At 56.2% G+C, this 26,299-nt stretch overlaps 1 protein-coding gene across 2 annotated transcripts; it reads left to right on the top strand.

Moving 5' to 3' along the window:
* The first annotated feature begins 4,401 nt into the window (after positions 1-4,401).
* NDST1 (N-deacetylase and N-sulfotransferase 1) lies at positions 4,402-25,236 on the top strand. Of its 2 annotated transcripts, none has more exons than XM_027895283.1 (15): positions 4,402-4,449; positions 15,588-16,490; positions 16,998-17,480; positions 17,689-17,776; positions 18,009-18,163; positions 19,236-19,421; positions 19,726-19,854; positions 19,957-20,139; positions 20,491-20,587; positions 20,741-20,864; positions 21,017-21,191; positions 21,399-21,569; positions 22,426-22,535; positions 23,325-23,427; positions 23,540-25,236. In XM_027895283.1, the coding sequence occupies exons 2-15, from the start codon at positions 15,981-15,983 to the stop codon at positions 23,657-23,659; spliced, it is 2,634 nt and encodes an 877-aa protein (XP_027751084.1). In that variant the 5' UTR covers positions 4,402-4,449; positions 15,588-15,980; the 3' UTR covers positions 23,660-25,236. The 2 variants fall into 2 exon arrangements, with proteins under 2 accessions (XP_027751084.1, XP_027751085.1); XM_027895284.1 differs by lacking the exon at positions 4,402-4,449 and adding an exon at positions 4,936-4,950.
* Positions 25,237-26,299: the final 1,063 nt, after the last annotated feature.

Below are 26,299 nucleotides of genomic sequence, written 5' to 3'. Positions count from 1 at the left end.
AGTTCAGGTCCTGGTCCCGATCTCGCCACACCGTAACCGCTCGCCACACCGTAACCGGCGGTCCCGAGGCCAAGCAGCGCCGACCTCCCCAAGATGGCGGCCGCCTCCCTCCACCGCTCCCTTTCCGCTTGACCTTACCAAGATGGCGCCGCCGCCGCGTCCCCCTCCGCTCCTCCCGAAGATGGAGGCGGACGCGGTTGGGTGTTTGGGCTCCTGACGGACCCGCCCACGGAGAGCTTAGGAAACGACTCAGTTCAAAAAAAACAACCGGATGAAGGTGGCTGTAATTCCAGGACGCAGCCCGTTTCTCCCTGGCTACACAGAGGGGAGCTCAGCCATGTTGGGGCACAGAGGCCTTTCCCCCTCGCTCCGCTGTGGGGACTGAGCACAGCGAGGTGTCGAGGGGGTCTCCAGGTAGCTGCTTGTCCCTGCCCCGAGCTCAGGCAGGAGCCCTGCCTAAAAGGAGGTGCTTGAGAATTCACCCACAAGGGGATGTGCGTGGTGGTTCAGTGGGTGTAAGTCTGGAGTATTTTTCATCAAGGAGATAATGGGAGAGGTTTCAGTCCGGTGATTCTCTGTCAGGAGCTCTGGCAGCTGATGGGAGCAGTGCAGACTGTGCAGCTCTGGGCGATGGCACAGGGACCAGAGCTGTGATCAGGGGGGTTTGTTCCACCTCTACAGCAAAATCTGTAAATTTTTACGTAAAGGTGGTCCTGCAAGCGAATGTTTTCTGGTTCCGAGTCATTTAAAAAGCGCTCGGGAGAGTAAAGACAGGGAACATCAAAGACCTTTGGAAAAGAGGCAGATTGCAAACCTCTGGCACTGCCACCAGGGAGAGGAGGTTTGGTCCATGAGGCTCTGCAGTCCCCTGTGCCAGGTTTCTTCCCTGGGAAAACCCTCCGTGCTCAGGGATGCCCATCCTGACCTGGTGGGCCACCCTCACTCACTCCCGTCTTTGTTACCCGTTTGCCACTGCATCAGGGATCTTCCAGTTTAAATATTGAAGGAGAGGTTTTTAAAATATACATTGGCAGCACGGCTGTAATTCCAGCCGAGGGCTCCAGTGACAGCAGCTGTGCCCTGATTTGGAGGAAGGGGGAAGGAAGGAGCCAGCAGCAGGGTGTATGGCAGAGGTCAGCCTGCATCAGGCCGTGTGTGGCTGTGGGTGACCCATCTGAGGAGGAGCCTGGGGACGGTCAGGGGTGTGTGGCAGCCAGGCAGGGTGGGTTTATCCCCGTGGAGCCTCGCGTGCAGGGCTGGCTGTGACGATCCTCGGTGAGGCTTGTGCCAGCCTATGGATGTTGTCCTGGAACAGATGCAAGCCAGAGGCAAAGAAACAAACTAGTCTCCACTTATGGGGTAACAGGCTGGAATAACCAGATGAGCTGCTAAAAAAATTACCCGTCGGTTCAAAATCCCACAGTGCCCTCAGCCCCAAAGCTGCTTGGGAAACAGGCTGCTCCTGGTCCCTCTGGGCAGGATGGGGCTTTCCCCACTCCCTGGGACACATTCTTGCCTTTCACTTTGCCTTGTACTAGTCCTGATGTATCCACAAGGGAACTGCCTACCTTGCAAAATGTTCCTGGGGCTCGAATGCCAGCTCCAGCCAGGCTGTCCTACTGCCAAGGACAGCACTGAGAGCCTTTCCAGGCTGGGATGAGCAAAAAGGGAGGCACTGGGCAGGGGCTGCAAGGATTGTGTCCTCCAGCCTGCCGGGAAGGGAAGGATGCTCAGGCCAGGGTGAGGTCAGTGCCAGAGATGATGTGTATTTGCTTTGAGAAATCCCCCAGATTTATTTCCTTAATGGGTAATTAACATTCCAACTGCTTCTTGGTAATAGCCTCTCCAGCCCATGGGAAACCCACAGACAGGGTGACGCTGCAGGCGGATTTCATAACTCAGCCAGTGACTAAACAAAAAGGCCAGGGAAATGGGAATGTAGCTCCCAGCCTCTCCTCCTGCGGGGCTTTGGCCTTGGAGTAAACTGGTTCAGGCTGAGAGGGGTCAGTGGGAAGTAAATGGCCTGACCTGTGAAGGTCTCAGCTCCAGGCTTCCCGCAAGCAGGAATTTTTAGTGCTCAAATATCACTGTTTCCATGGCTGCGACTTGTTCTCACAAGCCACCGGACCAGTGGTGGCCTTGAAACAGAGACTGGAGCTGGAATAGGCCAAAACTCTTCCCACAGCAGGATGAACCCCAGCTGTCTCCCTGGTACAGAGCAGGGTCTGCGGTCCTGGCTCTCTCACGGGCCCCTCAAAATGGCATCTGTCCTCTAACAGCCCTGGCAAAGACACATTCAGGGTCCTGAGTCCACCCATTCACAGGTAAAAGAAGAAAAGTTTTCTGTTTGCTTTTAAGGCAGCTTTTAGTTCCAGAAAGGCAGTTTGTGCATGCACACATGTAAATGATGTGTCAGAAACAGGCATAGGAAGATTAAAACAGAAATGTCCAACACTGAAGTTAAAGCACTTAAGGAATTGGCAGAGACTTCAAGAGCCAGTTTCTGGTCCTAATGAAGTCAGTGGAAGTGCTGCCATGGACTTCAAGGACCATAATTTGGCTGTAACTCAGTAGGGAGCTGAAAGTGTTGATTAATAAATTGGAGACAATGTGGAGGAAAGCCGCGGAACTGCTTTCCGACAGATGTGCTGAAGAAGAGCCTGTGAGTTAAAGCACACAGGAAAGGAACTGGTTTCCTTTGTGTTTGCAAACAGAAAACAGGAGAAAAAAGAAAGCTACCTGATACTCATGTAAAATGGCAGAGCTGGTATTAATAAACCCCAGTGCCTCTCTGAGCAGCCTTCTGTTTCCAGCGAGCCAGTCATTCTTTAAAAAAAAAAAAAAAAGTATTAGCAAATGTCAGACCAAGAATTCAACAAATTCCTTTTTCACAGAAGAAATTATTCAGTGGAAAACTTTACCACTGGAGATTGTGGATTCTGCAGATTGTTCCTGGAGTTTGCCGCGTGCCTTTGATTACTCATTGCTGGCTTTTTGCTCAATGATTTGTGCATGAATCTCCTCTGGCAGAGGTTAGCATGGCCTCGGAATGCTGTTCCCGGGGGAGATACTTTTTTCAGGCTGAGTTTGCAAATCATTTAAGGCTGAAAAAAACCATAATCCCTTTAATACCTTTTACAGCAGTTCGCAGTTCAAAAACTTGCTGTTTGTCCCTTTTTGTTTTCTGAGCTTTCAAGTAACTTCGGCATTGGCAAGTTATTCATGGATCTTCGGAGAAAAGGCTTGTGAGGGGAGTGAAATGTTTAAGGATAAAGAAATCTTTGACTTCAATAAACGCCTCAGAGCCCGTTGGAAAATTTGAAGCCGTAATTGTCTGCCATTCTTTGTGTCTCTTTCCCTACGATTTCCTTTTGTCTTTTCTTTTTGTTTGTTTATCTGTCTGTTTCATTTGATTGAAATTGCTTCCTCCACCCCGGCTCAGTCAGAAGCTCTCCCAGAACGGGCTGCCTAAACCAAACCCAGCAGACCTGCCACATCCTATCCTTGTGAGCTGGTCATGAAACTTGTCCCCATGGACTGGACATGAAACCTGGCAGGGTTGTCTTAGTGCACCACATCCCTTCTGACATGGGCAGTAAGATGGGCCTGAGTGGCTCGTGCTGGTGGTTAATGTCCCCGCATGCTGTTGGTGTCCTCAGCAGCCTCCAAGGGCAGGACAGGGGCAGGAGTGGAGCAGCTGAGCCGTGTTAAGCTCATTTTCCCCCTCTCTGAGGAATGAAGGGAATTTTGTGTGTGTGTGCAGGTTGGAGGCAGCCAGCCCGTGACTTGGACGTGGCCCTTGAGCTTGTCTTGGAGCCGGGGCGGAAAAGCTGAAACGATGTGGTGTACCAGCACTCTGAACCTGGGTTCTGCGGCTGGGGAGGAGGATGGGGACAACCTCAGGCTTGGCTGGCTTCAAAACTGTGACACAAAAGGTGTGCCTACACTGGGGGAAATATGAAAGGGCTCCATGTAGAAGCCGTGAGCCTGACACCCCAGTTCCACCAAACACACTGTCTGGGGCCGTTCCCTTCGCGCACCCCATCGCGCTCATCCCGGTGAACCGCGGGAGCGAGGGGCCCTGGTGGGAGCATCGCCGGGCACATGGATCATCACAGGCTCTCGGAGCCCGGCGATCAGAGCCCTCCCGCCGGGGGATTATCGCCGGGCTCACGGTCACCGCGGGGACTGGACGGGGCGAGGAGCTGGGCAGGGTGGGGGCACTGGGGCAGGAGCACCCCCAGCCCCGCGGTCAGCGCTGCCCCGGCCGCAGCCCCGGCTCTGCGGGAGCCCCGCGCGGCCCCCGGGGCGGTGCTGGCGGGGGGCGGCGGGGGCGGTGCCTGCCCGGGCGGCGGGCGGGACGCGCCGAGCGGGGCCGGGCCGGCGGAGCCCGGCGGAGCGGGCGGCGGTGGAGGCGGCGGCCTGGCGGAGCGGGCCCGGCGGCGGCAGGTACGGCCCGAGCGGGGCGGGCGGCGCAGACAAAGGGAGGGATGGGGGGAGGCAGCGCGGGCTGGGTCTCGCACCGCCCCGGCCGGGCTGCGCCGGGGTCCGGGCCCGGCGGCTCCTCCCGCCCCGCCGGGAACCGCGGCTCTGCCCCGTGCGCTCGGGAGGAGCCGGCCCGGGCGGAGCGGGGGGTCCGGCGGGAATCCAGCGCCCCGAGCCGCCCGCCGGGCCGAGGGGGGACTCGCCGCACGGGGGGCTCGCAGGAGGCCGCGCGGGGCCGGGGTGTTCCCGCCCGCCGCGGCCCGGGCACCGGCCACGAGCAGGCGAGGCCTGGGGCGTCCCCGCTCCGCAGGGGTGCGAGCAGGTCCATGCAGGACCAGCGCGGCCCAGAGCCGGTGTGCAGGTTCACACCTTGTGCATGGCACGGCTTGGCCGCTCTGGCTGGCGCCCCTGTGAAGCATCTCGCTGCCCCCTCTGGAAGAGGTCCTGGCTTTTTCCCAGCCACTGGTGAGCTCCTGGGCCTCTCACGCACAGCTGTGTGTATTATCTCCCCAAGTCTTTTGGGTTTGCCTCCACCGCTGACGGGGTCAGCCCCTGATACCCCACGGTATGGAGACACACCAGCTTGGGCAACCTTTGGAATCACCTGGAAGGCTTGGCTTCCTATCGAGACTTGTGCTCCCTCCCAGCACTGCAGTTTTATCCCAGCACTGGGACTCTCCCTGTGGTCTCAGCCAGCACACCATGGGATGGTCATCTTCCCACTGGTGGTGCTCACAGTGTTGGGAAGCAAGTGCCTTGCAGTGCCCCTTTGTCACCGGCATCCTTGGAACAGCACCTCTTCCTGCAGCAAAGCAGCATCTTTGTTGCTCTGACTTGAGAGTGTTTTTTCCCCAGGGCTGGTGCAGATGGGGAGGTGAGCGGCCCTGTGCCTTCTCCCCTCAGCTGCACACAGGGACCACGGCTAAGGAAGTTGTCCTATTCCAAATAAAACAACCAGGATGAATTCAATAGGAAATAAGTTCCTCTCTTCTGAGTGAACTTGCCGTGGGTGGAGAAGAAGGAAATTAAACAATAGAAAAAACGTGCGGGGCTTGATACAGCAGGAAAATAAACCCCAACATTGCTGGCCTCTGGCGGGATCGCCAAGCATCTTCCCTTCACCCGTGGTGCTCCTTTGGGCAAGGATAGTGAAGGCAAAGCTCCTGCTTTCCAATGCCCATCTGTGTCTGGGGCACCCTTGTGTGCTCAGGGGGAAGCCAGGACCTCCCCAGGTCACCCACCAGGTTCACCTCACCCAGCCCCCTGGTACGTGCCAAGTCACCCCAGCAGCTGCAGCCCCCAAATTCCTCCCTTGCAACCTGGTGTTGCTGGCATGGGGCACGGATGCTGACCGGAAAACTCACATGCACAAAGCCTTTCCCACTTCCCGTGCCTTTGGGAAGCTGGTGGGTCTGGCGTGGCTGTGTTGGGTGGGGATAGAAAACCCATCCCAGCCAAACAGACTTTTCATTACAGGTTGTTTTGCGTTTTTCCCCCTCTCTGTGCGGTACTGTCAGTACTGTAGAACGTGTCATATTTAATGCGCTGTTGGTGGTAATTTAAACAGAAGGAAAGGGACGCCTCAGTCAAAAACCAGGCTGGAAATATTTCCTTCAGTAGCGTGTCATGGTGAAGTATGGCACAGGCGAGCGTGTCCCCGCTGCGGAGTGTCACCAGCACCGCCTGCTCCTCTGCTTCTGCAGGCTTTTATAAACAGGTTTGGTTCTGGGGGCATCTCTGGGTGCTGGGCTGGGCACAGAGGACTGTGATCCCACTGAGCATCCTGTCTTGAGGATTTCTGGGTGGGCACTGGAGATGGAGCTGCTGTCTTGGCTGTTTGTGCTCCAGGGCACGGTCATGGAGGATTTTGCTTAAAAGGGTTTTTTATGGAATTCTGCCTTCTGGATGTACCTTAATGAGTTGTGGTTTTATTTTTGGGTGTCAGGGTAGAGCCTGCTAGAATGAGGTTAGGACTCTAGACAAAGAGAGAAGCAAGATATTAAGCTCCTGTGTCTTGTGCCTGCTTCATGGCCTCGGAGGACAGGGGTTATGAGTCTCTCTCACTGATGTTTCCAACCCTTTCAACTTCAGTACCTCAGGACTGCCCTTGGCTTCCTTTTGTGTTTTTGGCCCTGGTGGTGACTTTGCTTGGTGTGTTTTTACCGCTGCCATCGCCACATGTGTGCTGGTGGTGTTGGAGCCTGAGAAAGGGGCAGGAGGACCCGGGTGGAGGGAAAGTGTGATGCTGCTTTCTTGGAGACCACCCTGCAAACCTGAGGAGCTGTGACAACTCAGTCCCCAGCTGCCAGTGGGAGATGGTGCCCCCCATGCTCCTCTGTGTGCCCATCCCCAGGTGTGGAGGAGCAGTGAGAGACCCCTGGAAGGGCTGGATGAGTCACACCGTGCGGACGCAGGGAGATGGCGGCCTGTAGCTTATGATTCATGTTGTTTTCCTGCAAAAGCCACCGACTGCAATGGCAGAGCTTGCAGAAGACGAATCGATATCAAGCTGTAAATTCCACATGTGACTGTTGGCCAGCAGTGAGGGGGCTGCGGTTGGGAGTGCCTTGGTTCCCATGTCCTCCCCAGAAACAGCAGTACCTTGCTGTAGCCCTCTGTCCCAAGAAGGGGACAGGATCCTCAGCACTACCTTCAGGTGGCACGAGCCTTTCTGGAGGGGTTTAGGAAGGTCAAGAGATCCCTAAATGTGGGGTGTCCCGGGAGGAACTACCCTGGTATTGATGGTGGGCTTGTGTGGAGTTCAGCCCTGCTGCTTGTCTGTTCCAAAGCTGTGGAGATGGAGGTTGTCTTGGAGAGACCAAGACTGTCCCCCAGGAACTCTACTCTGTTGTCCCCCCTTCTTCCAGGGAACCCAAAATATCTTGGAAGGTCTTATTACTGATGTAAAGCAGGGAAGAAGAAGTGTTTTCTGTCTCTCTGGGCTTGGGTATGTTAAGGTTGGATGTCCAGTGAGGGGTGTCCCGCTCTGCTCCCTCCACCACACAGGGAGATGTGTATCTCATTCCATGGCTCGAGGTATGCTGTGGAAGGATGACAGCCCCCAGGGTGTCCCTGCTCCTTGGAGTATCCTGCTGCTCTCTTGGCTCTGCCTCCCATGCCTTGGCCCCAGCAAAAAACTCAAGTGTTTTCTAGCTACTTGTCGGCACCTCAGCCAGTATCCCCTTCCTTCCCAATGCCATCTACATCTTCACAGCCTTGTACAGCCCTGTAGCCTCAGGGCTTGGAGCCCTTCAAAAAAAGGGGGTGTGTTAAAAACTGTTAAAGATATGGCTGCAAACTGCAATCAGTGCCTGGACACAGGACTCGGGCCATTTTCAATCTCCTCTATCAGCCTTGATCCATCCCTTGCTGTGCTGGTGCATTACTGGCCTCGTGGATTTATGCTGGATGGTGGGATTGAGGCTAGGAGGGAAGGAGTCTGTGCAGGTACCTGCAATGGGGATGCTTTGCCTGGTGGCTTGGTGGGGACACAGGAGCCCACCTGAATGGGGAATGTCCCCAGGCAGAGAGGCCAGGAGCAGTGTGGTCCTCTGGCCCTGCTGGCCGGGGTCATGTGAAGCAGCAGATGGTACCAGTTGTTTATCAGCTCTCACAAGCTGAAAACACGAGCATGGGGAGGTGCAGGTGGACCATCAAAAGTTGGTTCCTTGAGCATTTGCTTGGCCTGGAGACGCTGCAGAGGAGAAGGAAAGGACAGGGCTGATGCTGTAGCCAGGGAGCAGGTAAACCTCAGACACAGATCTGGAAATGGGGGGGGCAAGAAGCAGTTTGGGTGCCAGCCCCAGTGCTGTGCTTGCTGGGGGCAGACATGGGCTTTGGCCAGTGCTGTTTTAGGGGGTGGAAACAAAACAGCTCCAGCAAGTGCCTCCTGTGCTCTGTGCCTGTTCCTGCTCCCCATGGGCTGCTGAGCCTTGCAGCCTCCGGTGCGTTTTAAGGGTGACAAAGTTTGTGTGCAGAGGTAATGTCTTTTATTAGCCTAACTAATACCTTTAGGAAAAAACAGATGTCCAAAGAATGCCTGCGCAGCCAAAATGTGCCGGTTTTTCCAACTGTGTCCATTGGTCTAATAAAAGACCTGACCTCCAGCCTGGCCCGGCCACGACCTTAGAGAGTGTTGGCCCTGGAAGCATCCCGCCTGTGCGTCAGCATGTGCTGCTCAGCCCTTCCCAGAGGACCTGCCACCCCAGGAGCTGTCACAGGAGCACACCCACGCTCACGGCAGGGACTGCTCCCACTTCTAATTCAATACTGGCCGCAAGCACCCGGCCCTGCGGGTGCGTTGGGCTCCTGGCAGTGTCTGTCCTGGCAGACTGCAGGGAAGTGGAGGTCATCTGCAGCTCAGCAAAGCATTGGGGCATCATGCAGGATGGATGTGGTCTGGTAGGAGCATCCCAGGGAGTCCCTGGGAGGAAGGGGCAGCTCCCTCCTTACGGGGATTTCTCCAGAACGCAGGCACCGGCTGGGTCAGTTTGCTCTCTGTAAGCTGGTTCATGCTGTGGTTTTATGGATGTTTCTTTGCAAAAGTGCTGTTTTGGGGCTGGGCTGGCACTTGCAGGGCAGTCTGTGCTTCCCAGAACAGCTGGCAGTTCTTCTGTGGTGGGATGTGTCTGCTCTCCTACCAACTTGAGGATCCCTGTAGTGGGAAGCTGTCAGAAAAAAGAAGCAGCTGGCCTGTCCTGTGGGTCTCACAGGGCTGCTGGGGCTGAGCTGGGGGAATCACTGCTGCCCTGCAGCTCTCCATGATCCAGGGTCACCCTCACACTCACAGCAGGATCAACACCTCTGCAGGGAAAGTCTAGCCAAGCAAAATGTCAGAGGCTGAAAAAGGTGTCATCAAGGGGCTTTCAAGTCCGTGCTTTTTTGGGTAGGAGTCCTCATGCGACCTAGCGGGTGAGAGCGCAGGCTGCTGCTCCATGAAATATAAAAATTCATGTGGGATTATTTTCCCTTCGCCCTTTTTCTTTTTAAAATACTTGGGATTTAGCCACTGATTATCCAGAAAGGCTCCTGGATGCTTGGAGAGCCACAGGAACCGACACGACACATTTCAAAGCAGGAAAACCCAATTCACTGAGTGGATTTCCCCCCTCTGTGAACCCACTTAAAATTCATGGAGAGTTTTGTCAGTAAGAACCTGTTTCAATTAAGAGACAAAAGAAACTCTCCTCGTTAAGTGCCTCTTTCAATTAAGGTTTGGGAGAATTCCCCCAGCTCCTCTCCGAGGCTTTTCCCAAGGATTCAAGGGCAAAAAATACCCCTGAAAAGAGTCACCTGCAAAGGGCTCCAGCTTTTTTTTTTGGGGGGTTGCAGCAGCACAACCCAAATCATAACCTGGCTTTGGGATGTTGGGGTGTTTGGTTGGGATGATGTCGGGGATCATCAGTGCCGGGGCTTGGCTGCCCCGGCCCAGCATCCCTGGGGCGTAGGAAAACTAATGACTGCTGCTAATTGCTGGCCTAGTTTTTGGAGGAGGCTGATTTCATGGTGGGTGTTGGGAGGTGGAGAGGTGCTCTTCCAGACCAGGATGCTGAGGACAAAGGGGGTTGGAGCCACTGGTGCCTCAGGATCAGAAATGGGGTGACCTCTGCAGAGGGATTCCTCTATACGGCCTCACTGGTGGGGGCTGCAGCACCTTGGAGCTGGGGAAGGGGCTGGGAGATGAGGTTTGGCATGGGCAGGACTTGGGGACGTGGGATTAAGATGTGAGGTTTGACAGAACTAGTCTTAAAAGCCCTGCCAGTTGGGTTTGCCAGCTGCTTTGCCATAGAAAAAAAAAATTAATTTATTGAGGCTTTTTCTCCCCTCAGAATTCACAACTACTTGCAGTGATTTACCACACACCTGACTTTGCCTTTCCATCCCCCTGCAGGGGAAGAACCATTTTCATGATTGTTTTTTTTTAAGAAAACCTGAGAAAAACATTACTTTTATCTTTTGCAGTAAAACTGAGGAGTTTACAGGGCTCTCTGAGTAAAAAAAACGCCTCTTCCAGAGCTGGGCACTTTGGCTAAAAATAACTTTTTTTTTAGAGTGAAAATCCTTGACCACTTTCACTGGGCTTATCACTCATATTGGTTTCTTTCCCACAGGAGCAGGGAGGTGGTGGGCAGACAGAGCCACAGGTTTATTTCCAGAGGGGAGTGAGGCATCGAGGGGAAACTTGATTCAGCAGTAGCCGTCCAGGTGGATGCTCCAACTGCTCAATTTCTCTCCAGGCTTTATAGTTCAGATCTTACCAAAAGAGCTGAGAAAAAGGGGGGATTTTCCTGCTGAAGTCCTCCCGGGATGAAAATGCTCCAGACCGTATAAACCACGGATGAGTTTTCCCGATATTCCCTTGTGTTTAGTCCTATCCAGCCTGTTCATGGAGGGGAGGAGCCAAGTTTGGGTGGGTTTTGGATAGGAGCAGCATCGGTGGCTGCCTGACCCTTCCTGTGCCAGGCTCAGCTGCCAGTCCTTTAATTTTGCACCTTTTGGGCACTAGGGGAAGGTGGCTGTCCTTAGGAAAGCAGTGCTGGGACTGTCCCTCTCCCATCAGCAGGGTATTTTTCTCCCTGGCAGGCTCTAACTACTGTTTGCAAAGCGCTTAAGCAGCCCCTGTAATCTACCATTAAGACGCTCCTTATCTGGCATTACAAAACTGCGGGGCAGCCTTGGCAAGTAAGTGGCCAGGACGAGCTCCTTTTTGTTCCTCTGTGTCCTTCTTAGTGTTTTCCCCTTTCTCTCTGCTCCTCACCCCACTCCCCTGCCTGGACACCCTGGGTTTGCCACCTGGCAGGAGGTGGCTGGACATCCCTACAGCTCACCCCTCTTCCAAGTCTCTTGGGCCCATCCTAAAGGCTCATGGCCCAGGCTGTCAGGACATGGGGTTCGCCAGGAAAATCCCTTGATTTTGCAGTGGCTGAAGTTTTTATGCCAGGTTTCTTCTCCTTGGGTTGCTGTGGCTTCACAGGGCTGCTCCGGTGCAGGGCTTCAGTCCCAGCTCCAGGAGCATCTTGGTGGGATCATCATCGCTCAGCACAGTGAAGGAGATCGTGTCCTCCTGATTGTCTTTTCTTGGCCAGTGGGTCTGGCCCTGGCTGGGGAGGGAGATGATGGGGACAGGGACAGGCTGTGGTCCTTTGCACCCTGTGATAGCTCTTTTCCCTGGCCAGTACTTTCAGCTCTCTGCAGATAATTCCAGTGGCAGCTGGCGTCGCTGCCATTCAGAGCTGATCAAGGCAGCAGTGCAGAGGTGGGTGTTTAAAGGCCATTTTTTCACGCCAGTTACTCTTTCATTTTCAAAGCAAGCTCCCCTGTCTTGAGCTTGCAGTTGTCTCTTGAATAATGTGATGGCATTAATCTCCTCTCTAAGGACGTGCTTAGCTCAGTGGTTTTAGATCTGTAGTCCTCTAAATATTACCATTGAGTGAAGGGGATTCCCTCTAGAGGGACCTTAAACCTATTAATAATAATTTGGCTGCCTTTTGTGAATCTTTTACAGGTAGTGCTGACTCCCAGGGCTCCAAGCAGCCATTTAGTGATCACTGGGAATGCTGGTGAGAGTGTGTGAGGGGCGGGAGAGACAGGAGGCAGGGTGGGGTGAGCACTGTTGCCATGCTGGGGGCCTGGGCCCCAGCCTGGCCAAATTTAGACCTTCCAGTGTCCAAGTGGGAGATGAAGCAGATGTGTCGGTAGGGCCGAGCCGGCTGCATCCCCTGCGGTGGTCGGATACGGGAAGGGAAGTGTTGGAGCGAGCAGGAGTGATTGCAAATCACTGAGCTGTGCAATGCAATTTAGCATCCTGCCTGTAAATCCTCCTCCATCCACGCTTAACCCCCAGGGCTGGCTTACGTGGAGAAGTGGAGCTGGCATGGTGGTGAGCTGGTGATCACCCAGCAGTGGTGGGTCTCTCCCTGTGACGATGAGGAGCAGCAGGAGTGACCACTCAGAGAGTGCCAACAGGAGAGGAGCAGAATGACCCATCTGGATGTGGTGTTTGGGATGTGGTTTCATCTCTGTGGGTTGAATGTTGGAGGTTTGTGAGCTACTGGAGTCAGGGGTTGGGGTTCTTGCACGAAGTCTTGAGGCGTCTTCTCCCTCACTGGTGCCTGTTTCCCCTTGCAGCCCTTTCCAAAGTGGTGCAGGGGAAGTGTGTGAGCAATTTCTTGCTGTGTCACACCCATAGTTTTGAGCTCACCTCCCATCCCTGGGCCATGGGATTGGAACAGTTGATTTATCTGACAGTTGAGACTTGTGAACTGCCTGATCTTCACTGCTTGCACCTGCAGCCAGACCTATCCCACCCCCCAATAAATCAAACCCTGCTGTGGTTGTCTGCTGGGATCACTGACCCTTCCCTCTCCTCCGGATTTCCTTGCACTTCCTTGCTTATATTTAATCCTTCCATTGCATCCCTGCAAAATCTCATTGGAGGTTAAAGGAAGAGCACTGCAAGCTGCTAATGGAGATGGTTTCATCCCCTCTCATCTCCTGCAGTACCCCTCTGGCTTTCTGGGGTGCGGTGTTTCCCCAGGGAGGGTTTGTGGCAGGGGGAAACCACAGCCCCCAGCTGCACTGGGGGGTGCATTTAGAAAAGTTTTTCAGCTGTTTTCCTCTTCCTCCTGCAGCTCTCCCAGATTTTAAGTGCTGATAGTAAAGGGCTTCTCTGCCCACTGGTTGCACTCCTTGCCTGTCCTGGGGTCGGATCCGGCTCTGCAGGGTGCTCCGGGCTCCCAGCCACGCTGGGAAGCCGCTTGGACGCTGATTGTGTTTGTCAGGGCAGCCAGATTAGGAGCACTGTGGCTAAGCCTCCTTGCTGAGCCTCCTCTCCAGCAAGCCTGTGCTGTGGTGTTGCTCAGAAACCCAGCAGAAAAGAACATTTTCCAGGGCTCTTTCTCCCAAGGTCCTTCATGTGTGGCTCACCTGGCTGATGGGAGCCTGCCAGCACTGTACAGTGTTTCTGGGGGCCTGAGGTCTGTGTGTGGGAGTCCAGCTGACATTTCAAGCTGGTGCCTTTTAAATAACTAGTATGGGTTTAAAAGGCACCTGAGCAGCTTCTAAAAATCAGGTTAAAAGGAAGTTTGACCCCGGCTGTCACCTTGTCAGCTCTTGTGTTTTTTTTTTTTTCTATTTCATCATCATGTTTTCCCTTTTGTTTTAGAAAAGCTGTTGGTCTCAAGGACTTGTTTTGTGCTCTTGGACCTAAACCTGCTTCCTTCTCTGGCGGGGAGCTGTCAGCTTTCCCGCCACTGGAGGGGTGTGCTGGGCACAGTGCAGCCAGCACCCACTCATGTGGGGAAAGCAGGAGCATCCCCACCCCGTGGCATTGCCCCAAACCCCTCAGCATCCTCCCCACGGAGGGTTTGAACCGGCAGAGCAGGATTCCTGCCTGCTCCCTGCCGCGCTGGCGGGCGCGTGGGGCGGGACGGTGCCTGCCCCGGTCCCAGCTCCCTCCTGGCTGCTCCAGGGGTCTGGTGCTGGCCCCCTGCCCGGGCAGGCTTTGACGTGGCAGCCCAGGGAGAGTCAGCCGGCGTCTGCCCGGAGATCCTGTCTCCAAAGCCTGGTCATTAAGTACTGTAATTAAAAGCTCATAGAAGAGGATGGACTAATGAAGCGCCCTTGGAGGTGGCAGGTGATGGAGGGTGTCTCGTGGAGGGTGGTGCAGGGATGGACACACAGCCCTGCCCATCAGTCACCAGCTCCGGTGACAACCCACTGTTGTCACTTGCCCACCCATCACTGTGGGAATGCTGCTAGCACCCACTGCTCCTGGCAGATGAAAGAAATAGAGATGGAGCAGGATGGCGTGGCCAGGGTGCTGGATAACACAGTTCCAGCTCTCCCCACCACTAGGCAGGTACCTCCCTCTGCACAGGCACATCCCTAAAATCTACATCCCCTTGTGCTTCTCCTTTTGGACCTGGAGAAGTGCTCTGCCCTAAAATCCTGTTGTGGATGTTTGCCTGGGGATGCTGAAAGTCCAGCCCCACTGGAAGGGAGAAAGGAGTGAGGTGAGACAGGCAGGGCACACCTTAGGGGGCTTAGAGTGAAGGTGCATCTGCTCTTGGTCCTGCCTGGAGACCATCCATGTGCACAAAGGTATATTACAGATCAATAAACCCAGGGTTGCTGGTGGGCGGTGAAGGTGGTGATGGAGGAGACAGTGGTGGAGGCTGGATGGAGACTGGCCGCTGGTGGCAGCTGCAAGGGCCTGGCTGAAGCGGTGCCATACTGGCAGGGCTGGGAAGCAGTGTGTCTGGAGCAGGACTCACTGCAGGGAAGGGCAGGGATGACAGGATTACCCTGCCTAAACCCAGCCTGTAATCCACAGTACCGCTCAGCTGGCCACGTTTAATCCTGTTAGGAGCCTGGCTGGTGTCGGCTGGGAGGGTGCTCAGCCGTGGCCCTGGCAGGGCACAGGGACAGGGACTCCTGCCCTTGTCCCCAGCACTGGTGGTGAGTTTGGGGCAGGGCTGCGAGCCACCATGCCAGCACCTTGTTTTCCTTAAACACTGCATTGGTGTCACCTGGGTGGCTCCACCTCCCAGCAAGCAGTGCCATCCTTTTTCTTTTTTCAAATGGGCCTTTCACAGGGAGGGGAAAAATATTCCCAAGGTCTCTTTGGCTCCATGTGGATGTTCCTGTGTGCCCCTCTCAGTGACCTTGTCTGGCAGCTCCTGACTCAGCCTTGAGCCACCCATCTGGCTGGCAGCCCATGTCCCTCCTTGCCAGCCAGGATGGGCCATGGGAGGCTCAGACCACTCCCAGCAGTCTCCTTGACACAGCCTGGCTCCCACTGGGCAACCAGGAGCGGGGCTGCTGCTCCAGCTGCTTGAGGTGTCAAGGACTCACGAGGGGCTGAGGGCTCCCCTCCACAGCACCTGTGATGCTGGTACACTCCAGGCTCACCCCACAGCCGGGAGCCCAGGCCACGCGTGCGCGCTGCGCTCCCGCCCCATCCCCAGCGCCGTCGGGAGCTCACGGCGTTCCTGTGGCAAGCCCTGACACGCAGGCCAGCTCGCCGAGGGATTGTGCTGGTAGAAGTAAAAGCAGCGGCGTTGGTCCTGTCCCTGCCCTCTCATCCCTCCTCTGTCTTGCAGGGCACCGTGTGGAGCCGGGGAACCAGGGAGCTGCCATGGCCACATTCCCACCGTGTACCGCGCCCAGGCTGCCCGCCACCCCCTCGCCCCGCTGAGGCCATGGGGCTCCTGCTGCTGCCACCACTGCCATCACCACAGGAATTTCGGCTCAGCAAGGGGACTCTCGGTGCCTCTGCCATGGTGACATGAAGCTGACAGCGAGGGACGCCCGACTGCTGGAGGGGAGAGAGCCTGCACAGGCGGCCTGCTAGTATTTTAATTTATTAGTAGTATTCAACTTTGTTTTATCTAATTTTGTTTTGGTTGGTTGGTTGCTTCTTCCCCTCCCCGGGGCTCACAAGGGGAGGGGGTGGGCAGAGGAGAGGGGCCCCACCTTGCCCAGCGGATGCAAGGATGACTGTGCTGGCCAGGGCCCGGCGGGGTATCTGGCAGCTCTCTCCGCAGGTGGTGTTGCTCCTGCTCTTTGCCTTCTGCCTGCTCAGTGTTTTCATCTCTGCATATTATTTATATGGGTGGAAAAGGGGCTTGGAGCCCTCTGGGGACGTGGCAGGGCCGGACTGTGATGAGCCCAAGGTCGCCCCTTCCCGTTTGCTGCCGTTGAAGACCGTCAAGGTGGTCGACTCCTCCCGCACAGACCCCTTGGTGCTGGTCTTCGTGGAGAGCCTCTACTCCCAGCTGGGCCAGGAGATCGTGGCCATTTTGGAGTCGAGTCGCTTCAAATACAGGACAGAGATTGCCCCGGGGAAGGGGGACATGCCCACACTGACCGACAAGGACCGGGGACGCTTTGCACTCATCATCTACGAGAACATCCTCAAGTATGTCAACCTGGACGCCTGGAACCGGGAGCTGCTGGACAAGTACTGTGTGGAGTATGGCGTGGGCATCATCGGCTTCTTCAAGGTAAGGGGGTACAGGGGGTGAACCGAGACCCCAGTGCCAGGCCAGGTGTGAGCAGGGAGGCTCTGGGATCTTGTTGCCCCACAGGGACTTTGCCCTCTCCATGCTTTCTTTAGGCAACCTGAGTTGGTGTGGAGCTGGGCTGCAACCTGGCATGGGACACAGGCTTATAGCAGATGGCATCATCCTAGTCCTCTCCCTCTGGAGGGGCTGTGTGGCCTCTGGGTGTTTTGGGGGGTAAAAACACACTTCTGGGATCAGTCCAGTTGCTTTTAGCATCCCTGTTTCCCAGGAGTGACCCTTGTTGGGGTCTGCCAAAAGCATGAGCAGGTATTTCACTCAGCAGCAGGATTGAGTGTGTGAGAGAGACAAGGGCACCCCCTGCTCCAGAGAGGAAAGGGGAGTTCTGCACCCAGATTTCCTCTGTTGCTGTGGCTGTTGGCATCCCCAGTGAGCCTCTGCCTTGTGCCCAGCATCCCATTTCCTCTAGCCCCCATTTTCCTCATGCAGGCCAACGAGAACAGCCTGCTGAGTGCCCAGCTGAAGGGCTTCCCCCTCTTCCTCCACTCCAACCTGGCGCTGAAGGACTGCAGCATCAACCCCAAGTCGCCCCTGCTCTACATCACGCGCCCCAGCGAGGTGGAGAAGGGGGTGCTCCCCGGGGAGGACTGGACCGTCTTCCAGTCGAACCACTCCACCTACGAGCCGGTCCTCCTGGCCAAGACCAAGTCGGCCGAGTCCATCCCGCACATGAGCGTGGACGCCGCGCTGCACACCACCGTGATGCAGGACCTGGGCCTCCACGACGGCATCCAGAGGGTGCTGTTTGGCAACAACCTCAACTTCTGGCTGCACAAGTTGGTCTTTGTGGACTCTGTCTCCTTCCTGACGGGCAAGAGGCTCTCCCTGCCCCTCGACCGCTACATCCTGGTGGACATCGACGACATCTTTGTGGGCAAGGAGGGCACGCGCATGAAAGTGGAAGATGTCAAGGTGAGGCTGTGCTGTCCCAGCTGGGTGGGCGGGGGGTGCGTGGGGCTGGACACTTGTGCTTGCTCAGGGATGCTCCAGAGATGAGCTTTCCTGTCCCCAGAGCATCCCCTCTGCGAAGCTCTCAGGGACACGGGTCCTCTCCCTGGTGTGGCAGCCATCCCCGAGGTCACGTGCTGAGGATCCCTTGATTTCCCTCCCCTTCTCCCAGGCGCTGTTTGACACACAGAACGAGCTGCGCACCCACATCCCGAACTTCACCTTCAACCTGGGATACTCAGGGAAATTCTTCCACACAGGTGAGGAGGGTGAGGGCATCCCTTTGCCTGTGGTCACTGCACAGATGGTGCTGAGGCGCCAGTTGGTGCTCAAAGAGGCTGATGTTGAGGCTGCAAGAGGGTCCTCAGGCATCCCACCCTGTTCTCCCACCACTTGCACCAAGAGTCACTGAGAGAGAGCCTCCCTCTCCTCAGCCCTGGCTGCTCCCATGCTCTCCATGCTCCGTGGTGACAGCAGGTGTCGCGTCCGCAGGTACCGATGCCGAGGATGAAGGTGATGACCTGTTGCTGTCCTACGTGAAGGAGTTCTGGTGGTTCCCCCACATGTGGAGCCACATGCAGCCTCACCTCTTCCACAACCAGTCGGTTCTCGCCGAGCAGATGACCTTAAACAAGAAATTCGCTGTCGTGAGTAAGATGCCGCCGGTGGGGATGTTTGTGGTGGGGAAGGAGGGGAGAAGGGGGGCAGAGAGGATTCCCAGGGGATGGTCTCTAATCGCTGGAATAAAGGGACCTGGTGACGTTAAGTCACGTACCCCACACTGCAGCTGGGTGGGTAAATCCAATTATACAACAGTACCTGGAGCAAAAGGATTTATCTGCACCAGCCAACTTGCTGCTTTGGCAGTGATCTGCCCCGGTGCCTGTGCCCACCTGGCCCAGCACTGTGGGGGTGCAGAGGTCCAGTCCAGGGGGATGCTCAGCCTGGCACCATGTGATGCTGTGCTGAGTGATAATGTGGGATCCTAGGGCTGTGGCTGTGCCAGAAGGCTTCAGCTGATGGAAACTCCCTCTGCAGGCCGAGCTGTTGGGGACATGTTTGGTTTAGAAAGGCAGGCTCTGCCCTTCAGCTTGGTCAGGGGTTGTTCATCCTCTTCACTGTCCTTTGTGTGGCCCTGAGGAAACCAGCACTGACACCAGACTGTGCTGTGACTGACCCACAGCTGTCTTGAATCCAGGCGAGTAAAGCCAGACTCAGTAATAATGATTGCATCCTATGGCCTAAGAGAGGGATCTTCAGACTAATTTGAATTCATTGTCTGATAATTAGATGTGCTTAATTAGAGAGACACCAGACCACCCCTGCTTCGGATAGGCAATTTTCCAGCTCAGAATTTCCAGGCTGTTTTAAATTTACTAATATAAACCAATTTACGGTCCTGTATAGCTGTATCTCCTTGTTCTTCACAGAAAAGCTTTGCTGCTGCTGTTCTGTGGGTGACAGCAGAAGGCAGGGATGAGGATGGTCTGAGTGAAGCCAGGAGTGGGGTGTCCACCCAGCATGTCTGCTCCTGGGCTCCCTTTCATGGAGACAGCCAGGCTTAGGAGAGGATGCACAGCCCCACTCTGGTTGCTCTCCAGAAGCACGACTTAGACAATTTGTAGCTGGGAATGGGCAGTCCCTTGTGGAGAGATCGGTTTGGGATGTTGTGATTTTGGGGTCTCCACAGTCACCCAGTCCCCACTCTCTTCTCTGCAGGAGCATGGCATCCCCACTGACATGGGGTACGCCGTGGCCCCGCACCACTCGGGCGTGTACCCCGTGCACGTGCAGCTGTACGAGGCGTGGAAGCAGGTTTGGTCAATCAAAGTGACGAGCACGGAGGAGTATCCGCACCTGAAACCCGCTCGCTATCGCCGCGGCTTCATCCACAATGGCATCATGGTGAGTGGCCAGGCTTTGTCTCTGGTGCTTCTCTCCTCTTGTCCCCCCAGCAAAACCCAGAACCCCAGCAGGCGGTTCAATTCGAGGGGGCTGTGCCCTCTGCTCATCCTGCATGGGGGAGGCTCGTGTGAGGGCAATTTTTGGCCTTTCCCTCTGTCCACAGTCTCTCTTCTGTTGTGTGGATGCAAGTTGAGGGTGGTGAGGGGCAGTGGTCCTGACCTCCAAGGGGTTAAGGACCCCCTTTTTGTTGGGAAGGGAAGGGGACACAGCTCTGGAAGCCATCCATATGTTTCTCCTGCCCCAGGTACTCCCCCGGCAAACCTGCGGCCTCTTCACGCACACCATCTTCTACAATGAATACCCCGGGGGCTCCAGTGAGCTGGACAAAATCATCAACGGGGGTGAACTGTTCCTGACTGTGCTCCTCAACCCCGTGAGTACTGCCCGGGGACAGAGGGATGGGCGTCTTGCAGAGCTGTCCCAGCGCTGCTGGATGAGGCTCTGCTAAACCCCTGCTCTGTCCTCTCCGCTTCAGATCAGCATCTTCATGACCCATCTGTCCAACTACGGAAACGACCGCCTGGGTTTGTACACCTTCAAGCACCTGGTCCGCTTCCTCAACTCCTGGACCAACTTGAAGCTGCAGACGTTGCCACCTGTGCAGTTGGCACAGAAATACTTCCAGATCTTTTCTGAAGAGAAGGACCCGCTGTGGCAGGTACCCCCTATGCCCTGAGTGGGTGGAGTGGCCCTGTTTGTTTTGCTGGGAGAGGGAAGTGTGATATAGCCCCGCTCCGAGCAGGAGCTCAGACTAAATGACCTCCTCAGGTAGTTTCCAGCCTGGATTTCCCTCTGTTTCCCTGGGTAAGCGGTGGATTTTGACCTCTCTTTGGTTCTATGGGCAGTACCAGGAAGGAGTTCGCCCCATAGACCTGGAGATAAACCTGGTCTTTGTCCTGCCTTGAGCAGTGTGGCCTCCCCATGTGTCTGCTCAGGCTTGAGGGGCTGAGCAGTGGTGTGCAGTCCCATCCAGGCTGCCCTGTCTCTGATCCTCCCCGCTGTGTTGCAGGATCCCTGTGAAGACAAACGGCACAAGGACATTTGGTCCAAAGAAAAGACCTGTGACCGATTCCCAAAGCTTCTCATCATCGGGCCTCAAAAAACAGGTGCTTCCCTCCACCTTTGGTGCCATGAGCATTCCAGGAGGCTTGACAGAACTCCCCACCCCCTCAAATAGCTTCTCTTAGCCCTCCTGCCCTGAAGCAGACCTTGGAGGGAGGTTTGGCCCAAGTCAGCTCCTGCTTTCTGTCTGTCTGAAGGAACAACCGCCCTTTATCTCTTCCTGGGAATGCACCCGGACCTGAGCAGCAACTACCCCAGCTCAGAGACCTTCGAGGAGATACAGTTCTTCAATGGACACAACTATCACAAGGGCATCGACTGGTGGGTCTCTGTGCTGTAGGGACTGAGTGGGGTGGGAATGGGAGCAGTGATGCTGTGGGGTTTCCCATCTGAGTGTCTGAGATGTCACCTGTGAGGGGGCTGCCGGGCACATCTCATGCCCATGTGCCTACCTCACGCTGTGCCTCCCCCAGGTACATGGAGTTCTTCCCCATCCCCTCCAACACCACCTCTGACTTTTACTTTGAGAAAAGTGCCAACTATTTTGACTCTGAAGTGGCTCCCCGGCGAGCTGCAGCCCTGCTGTCCAAGGCCAAAGTCATCACCATCCTCATCAACCCTGCAGATCGAGCCTACTCCTGGTATCAGGTGAGCTTCTGCCTCCCCTCTGGATTGAGCAGTCCCATAGGGCAGTGGGCAAGGAGTTTGATTTGGGATGTGATGTGACAGCTGACACACACTTGTTGGCTGTGATGCGTGAGGACGCATCCTGGGGGTCTGGGAGCTGCTGCACCTCATGGGAGCCCAGGATTGGGGTTACCTCAGGAACAAACCTGCCTTGCTCCTGCCTGACAGCACCAGCGAGCTCACGACGACCCGGTCGCCCTGAAATACACCTTCCACGAGGTGATCACAGCCGGGCCCGAGGCTGCCCCGAAGCTCCGGACCCTGCAGAACCGCTGCCTGGTGCCGGGCTGGTACGCCACCCACATCGAGCGCTGGCTGAACAGCTACCACGCCAACCAGGTAGGGATGGGAGCACCCCAATCCTGCAGTGGCAGCACCTGGGGAAGAGCCCTCACCCAAGCAAGGATGCAGGGGCAAAAGAGTTTGGATCCAAGGCCCACTGCGGGGGTGTTCCCTTGGGAGCTGCTTTTGTTATACCCTGAAAACCTCAGAGGGAAGAGTGAAAGTACTTGGAGGAAGGGCAGTGGGGAGATGCTGTGCAAGGAGGGAGCCCTTGCAGCGTGATGGACAATGTGCAAAGATGTCCATGTGCAGGTTGTCATAGCAGGGCTGAAAGGGAGCTTGGTGGGCTGTGAGTGGCTCTGCAGGGTCACCCAACACGTGCCTGCATGCTTGTCCACAGACTCCTGGGGCTTCCCTCTCTGGTGTTGCCACAGCATCAAACAGGACAAAAATAGCAGGTGAAGCTGCCCATGGTTTGAGCTGCCTGCAGGAAAAATAGGAGCTGGATGCCAGCCCTGCTGTGACCTGCACAGTGCAGCACTGCTGGGGTGTACATGATCAATCCCTGAATGATTTTTCCACTGTCGATTAACCTTATAAAGTCTATTAGTTTCCTGCTGCTGGCATAATTGCTGTGTTGCAATCCTGTCTGGCCGTGGGTCGAGCAGCCTTGAGCCAAAGCTCTCATGTTTTCCTGGATGGGTCCTAGCCCTGGCTTTTAGTTGCATTTAATTTTCCACCATCCAGGGTAAGAGAACAGCAGGGCACACTGGCATTCAGCAGGGGCCCCTGTGCACGCTGGTGGCAGCTTTGGCTCCGAGACGGCTGAGGGTGTGGTGAAGGTGTGGTTGTGCCCCAGGAAAGCAAGGCTGGGAGCCAGTGGCACTTCACTACCCTTCCTTGCTCCTTCCAGATCCTGGTGCTGGACGGCAAACTGCTCCGAACAGAACCCGCCAAAGTGATGGAGACGGTCCAGAAATTCCTCGGCGTGACCAACTTCATCGATTACCACAAGACCCTCGCGTGAGTTCTTGCCTGAACTTCTCCTTCCTCCACCCTGACATTGCTCCCATTCAGCAGTTACCCTGGGGACACCCAGCAGTGTCCCGAAGCAGCCCCCAGTCCTTGGGCTCTCCATAGATCTGCTGCTGGTTTTGATGAGGCCAGGCTTTCCCCTGAGGCTCAGACAGACACCATAGTGGGGGCACTCTAGACAGCCCAAGAGCAGCTCTGGGCTCCTGGAGTGCATTTGTGGCACAGATGATGGTGTTGAGCCCTGGCACCCCACCTCCTCGTGAAGGCACGAGAGCAGCTCTTGCTGCTGGCCATGTGGCAACTCCACAAGTGTCACCTTGCTCTGAGCCTTCCAGGCGTTAAACCCTACCGTGGGAAGCAGGAGCCTCCAGAGCTCCTAGAAAAATATTAATTTACCTCTGAAAATAACAGTGTACCTCTGTCAGGGCTTAGTTATGTGGCCACTGAATCTTCACCCAGGTGCCATGGGGCACTTGAGGGCATCCAAGGACAAAGGTGCCACAGAAAATAGTAATTAAACCCAGGTAGGCTCCATGCCCCGTCAGCGAGGTGGTGTGGTGGTGAATGAGCCTTGGTGGGCTGCTTATTGCATAGCTGCAGAGGGAACCTGTTGTGCCAGGGGGCTGATAAGAATGTCAGCTGTGCTGTGGATTCCAGAGGTGGAGAAAGTGCCCTGTGCAGGGCTGGGCAGCAGCAGGACTTGCTGGGCAGAGGGATGGCCTGCTGAAGGTGTGTGTGGGAGGGCAAGAGGGCTGAGGCGGAGCTCTCACTTTGCAGGTTTGACCCAAAGAAAGGATTCTGGTGTCAGCTTCTGGATGGAGGGAAAACGAAATGCTTGGGAAAGAGCAAAGGGAGGAAGTACCCCGAGATGGATTCGGATGTGAGTATGCAGAAAGCCTCCTGGGATGGTCCTGAGCGGGGCTGGGGGCTGTGCCAGGGCAGTGGGCTTGGGGCTGGTCCCCCTGACCCTCCTCTTTGTTCTCCCGTTGCAGTCACGCGCCTTCCTGCGGGACTATTACAGGGACCATAACATAGAGCTCTCCAAGCTCCTGTACAAAATGGGGCAGACACTGCCCACCTGGCTGCGGGAGGAGCTGCAGAGCACCAGGTAGCTGCTGCCTGCTGCCCCCCAGCAATACCTGAGCGGGGCTGACCCCTGCTCCGGCGCGACCTTCTCAGCAATACCCGGCCGTGGCCTTGGAGGGGACCCCCAGGAGTGTACAGCATCTCCAGAGGCTTGGAGGGGACCCCCAGGAGCGTATGGCTGCACCAGAGGCTTGGAGGGGACCCCCAGGAGGCTACGGCTGCCCAAGCAGCAGTCCGACTCTGCAGTCCCCGTGCTGTCACCTCTCCTGCATTTTCTTTCATTTTATTTTCCCTTTTTAATTCCCGTCCCTCTGCTGCCCCGTTCTGACGTAGAGAAGTGGCACAAATTCCCCTTTCTCTGCCCAAAATGGGCGCCAACTGCCCTGAGCCTGAGAGCAGCAGCAGAGCTGTCCCTCACCTCTTGGTCCGAGGGTGGAGCAGCCATTCTGGGTGCACTGGTGGTGACTTTGCTCAGCTGGAGCAGAGAAATGGAGCTGGTGGAGACCCAAATCAGAGAGGAACCCAGACCTGCTCCTGCCATCAGCCCCATGGGAGGAAACAGAAGAGTTTGCAGGATTCCCCCATCACCTGCTTGGAAATGCTGCAAACCAGGTGGATTTTGATTTCAAAGACTCAGGCACTATTTCTTTTGTCATCTCTATTCATCTTCAAGCTCCTCAGCCTCTGGCTCCCCCTTCATGGGCAGCATGGTGGGACTGCAGCCTAGCAGGAGAAGGGTCTGGTGTGCTGGTCTGGGCATACTGGTCCCAGTGTGCTGGTCCCAGTACGCTCCTGACCCCCAAGCCCACCCTGCAATCCTGTACTCACGTGGTGTTTCCTGTGGTAAAGCCGAGTGGTGCCCGGCATCCCCTGGCACAGAGGAGAGCCCGGGGACAGAACAGTGGGATAACAGCAGTCAGAAGGATTCTGAGAACTTCAAACCTCTTGAATATTAAAAAAACAAAAGTATTTTAATAATGTTGGGGCTTAGGGGGGTGGGGGGAAGGGTTCGTTTGGTTCCCATTTTGCAGGGGGGGGGGTGTTTTTCTTCAGTGCCAGAATTTGTACCTAAACCCCGAGGGTTTTACGTGGTCTCTTTGGTTGTGACACGTGACATGGACAAAGGTCAGTGGGGAAACGGGACAGTTTTCCCAGTGGGAGACACGTCTTTATACCAGTGGTGCCGTACAGAGCTACAGCCCCAGTCTGCTCTCCCACGCCTTGGGATTTGCTGGCAGACGAGACTGAGCCATCACGGGTTTACCGGGATAAGGGCCCAGATTTCCCCTTGGATGGAGCTGCTCCACAGGATGCAGGATGGCAGCAGTTCCTGACAGAGGGGGTTGCAGTGCCCAGGATCCTGCCCTTGCCTCCAGAGTGGGGCCAGGGCAGTGGGGTAACGAGGTGTTTCGCCACAGGTGACAGAGGGGCCCTGCTGGCAGTGGGGTTCCCAGCCAGCTGTTTCAGCAGGAGCCCCTGAAGCCTTGAGGGGGCTGCACCTCCTGCTGCTGCCTCTCCATGGGGCTGCCTTGGGAGAGGCTCCCAGGCACCGGTATAAGGTCCTGTTGAACCAACTGCTAATAAATGGGGGGCTCTGGTTTTACTTGCTGTTTGTTGCCTGTGTCTCTCCTCAGTGGCACAATCCAGTCCTGCCCCTGGGGTTCCTGGCTGCCTTTGGGCCCATCTTTGGAGGGTTTTGGGACGGTGGTGTGTGGGAGCTGCCCTGCATGCACGAGGTGGCAGCAGCTGTCTAGTCCTGGATCCATCCACGCTGCACAGCGCCCACAGCCTCCTGTTCCCGGGACAGCATCCAGCTCCGACCGCGCTAGCACTGGGGCGGGGGGCTGTGGGGCTGGCAGATCCCTGCTTACCTTCTCCCCCCTGCCCCATTATCCAGTCCCCGCCTGCCTGAGCCTGCCCGCTCGTCTGCTCCCTCCCCACCGCCTTCCGCTGCCCGGCCCCTGCGAAGTGTTGGAGGAAACGAAGACAGAGCCTAATTAATCCCAGCCGGGTTTGTTTGAACCTGTCGGAGTGACAAACGATGTGCGGTGCCGCAGGAGCCGCCGGATGGAGGAGGGGGCTGCAAGGGGAGCGCCGGGGGCTGCGGGCTCCGTGGAGCTGCCTGCCTGGAGCAGGAGGCTGTGAATTCCTGGCCATGCTGGAGTAAGGCCAGGCCATGCACCCACCCATCTTGTCCCTGGGCTGCCCCAGGTGGGCCCAGCTGCTGCCCAGCTTAGCCTTGAGTTAATTGCTTGCTAATTAACAGGGCGAGGAGCACAGCTCAGCCCTATGCCATGGCTGTGGGGTGCCCGGTAGGATGACGAGGTCCCTGCCCTCCCACGGCTGCAGGAGAGCTATGGGGGAGGGAGGATCCATCCCCCTCGCCTGTCGCCTGTCTTGGCACCAGTAATGTTTTCTAGCTTCTGCCAAAAATGTGCAAAGTTGGCGAAATCTGGGCTTGGCTGGGCAATGGCCAGGGGCTGGGCAGCTGATGCCAGCAGAGCCCCAGGGGCAGCAGGACCCCGAAGCATCCCTGTTCAGGGCTCAAACCCTCCGTGCCCCTGCGCTGCTCCTCGCTCTGGCCAGGGGCTGCTGGGGCTTTCCCTGCTGTAGCCTTTTACTGGAGATTCCACGACAGCCCCTGCCAAGCTCTGAGCCCCTGGGGG

Source organism: Empidonax traillii, unplaced genomic scaffold (assembly GCF_003031625.1).
Source record: "Empidonax traillii isolate 1590-97213 ecotype Southwest subspecies unplaced genomic scaffold, ASM303162v1 scaffold455:size476776, whole genome shotgun sequence".
NCBI classification, from domain to species: Eukaryota; Metazoa; Chordata; class Aves; order Passeriformes; family Tyrannidae; genus Empidonax; species Empidonax traillii.
Note: the sequence above shows the minus strand (reverse complement) of the source record. Positions and strands in the feature narration are given on the sequence as shown.

Bases quoted from the DNA above. Each gene is read 5' to 3' on its own strand.
- NDST1 (XM_027895283.1), top strand. From the start codon at position 15,981: ATGACTGTGCTGGCCAGGGCCCGGCGGGGTATCTGGCAGCTCTCTCCG. The intron at 17,777-18,008 runs GTGAGGAGGGTG...TCGCGTCCGCAG, and splicing joins AGGGAAATTCTTCCACACAG to GTACCGATGCCGAGGATGAA. The intron at 18,164-19,235 runs GTGAGTAAGATG...TCTTCTCTGCAG, and splicing joins TAAACAAGAAATTCGCTGTC to GAGCATGGCATCCCCACTGA.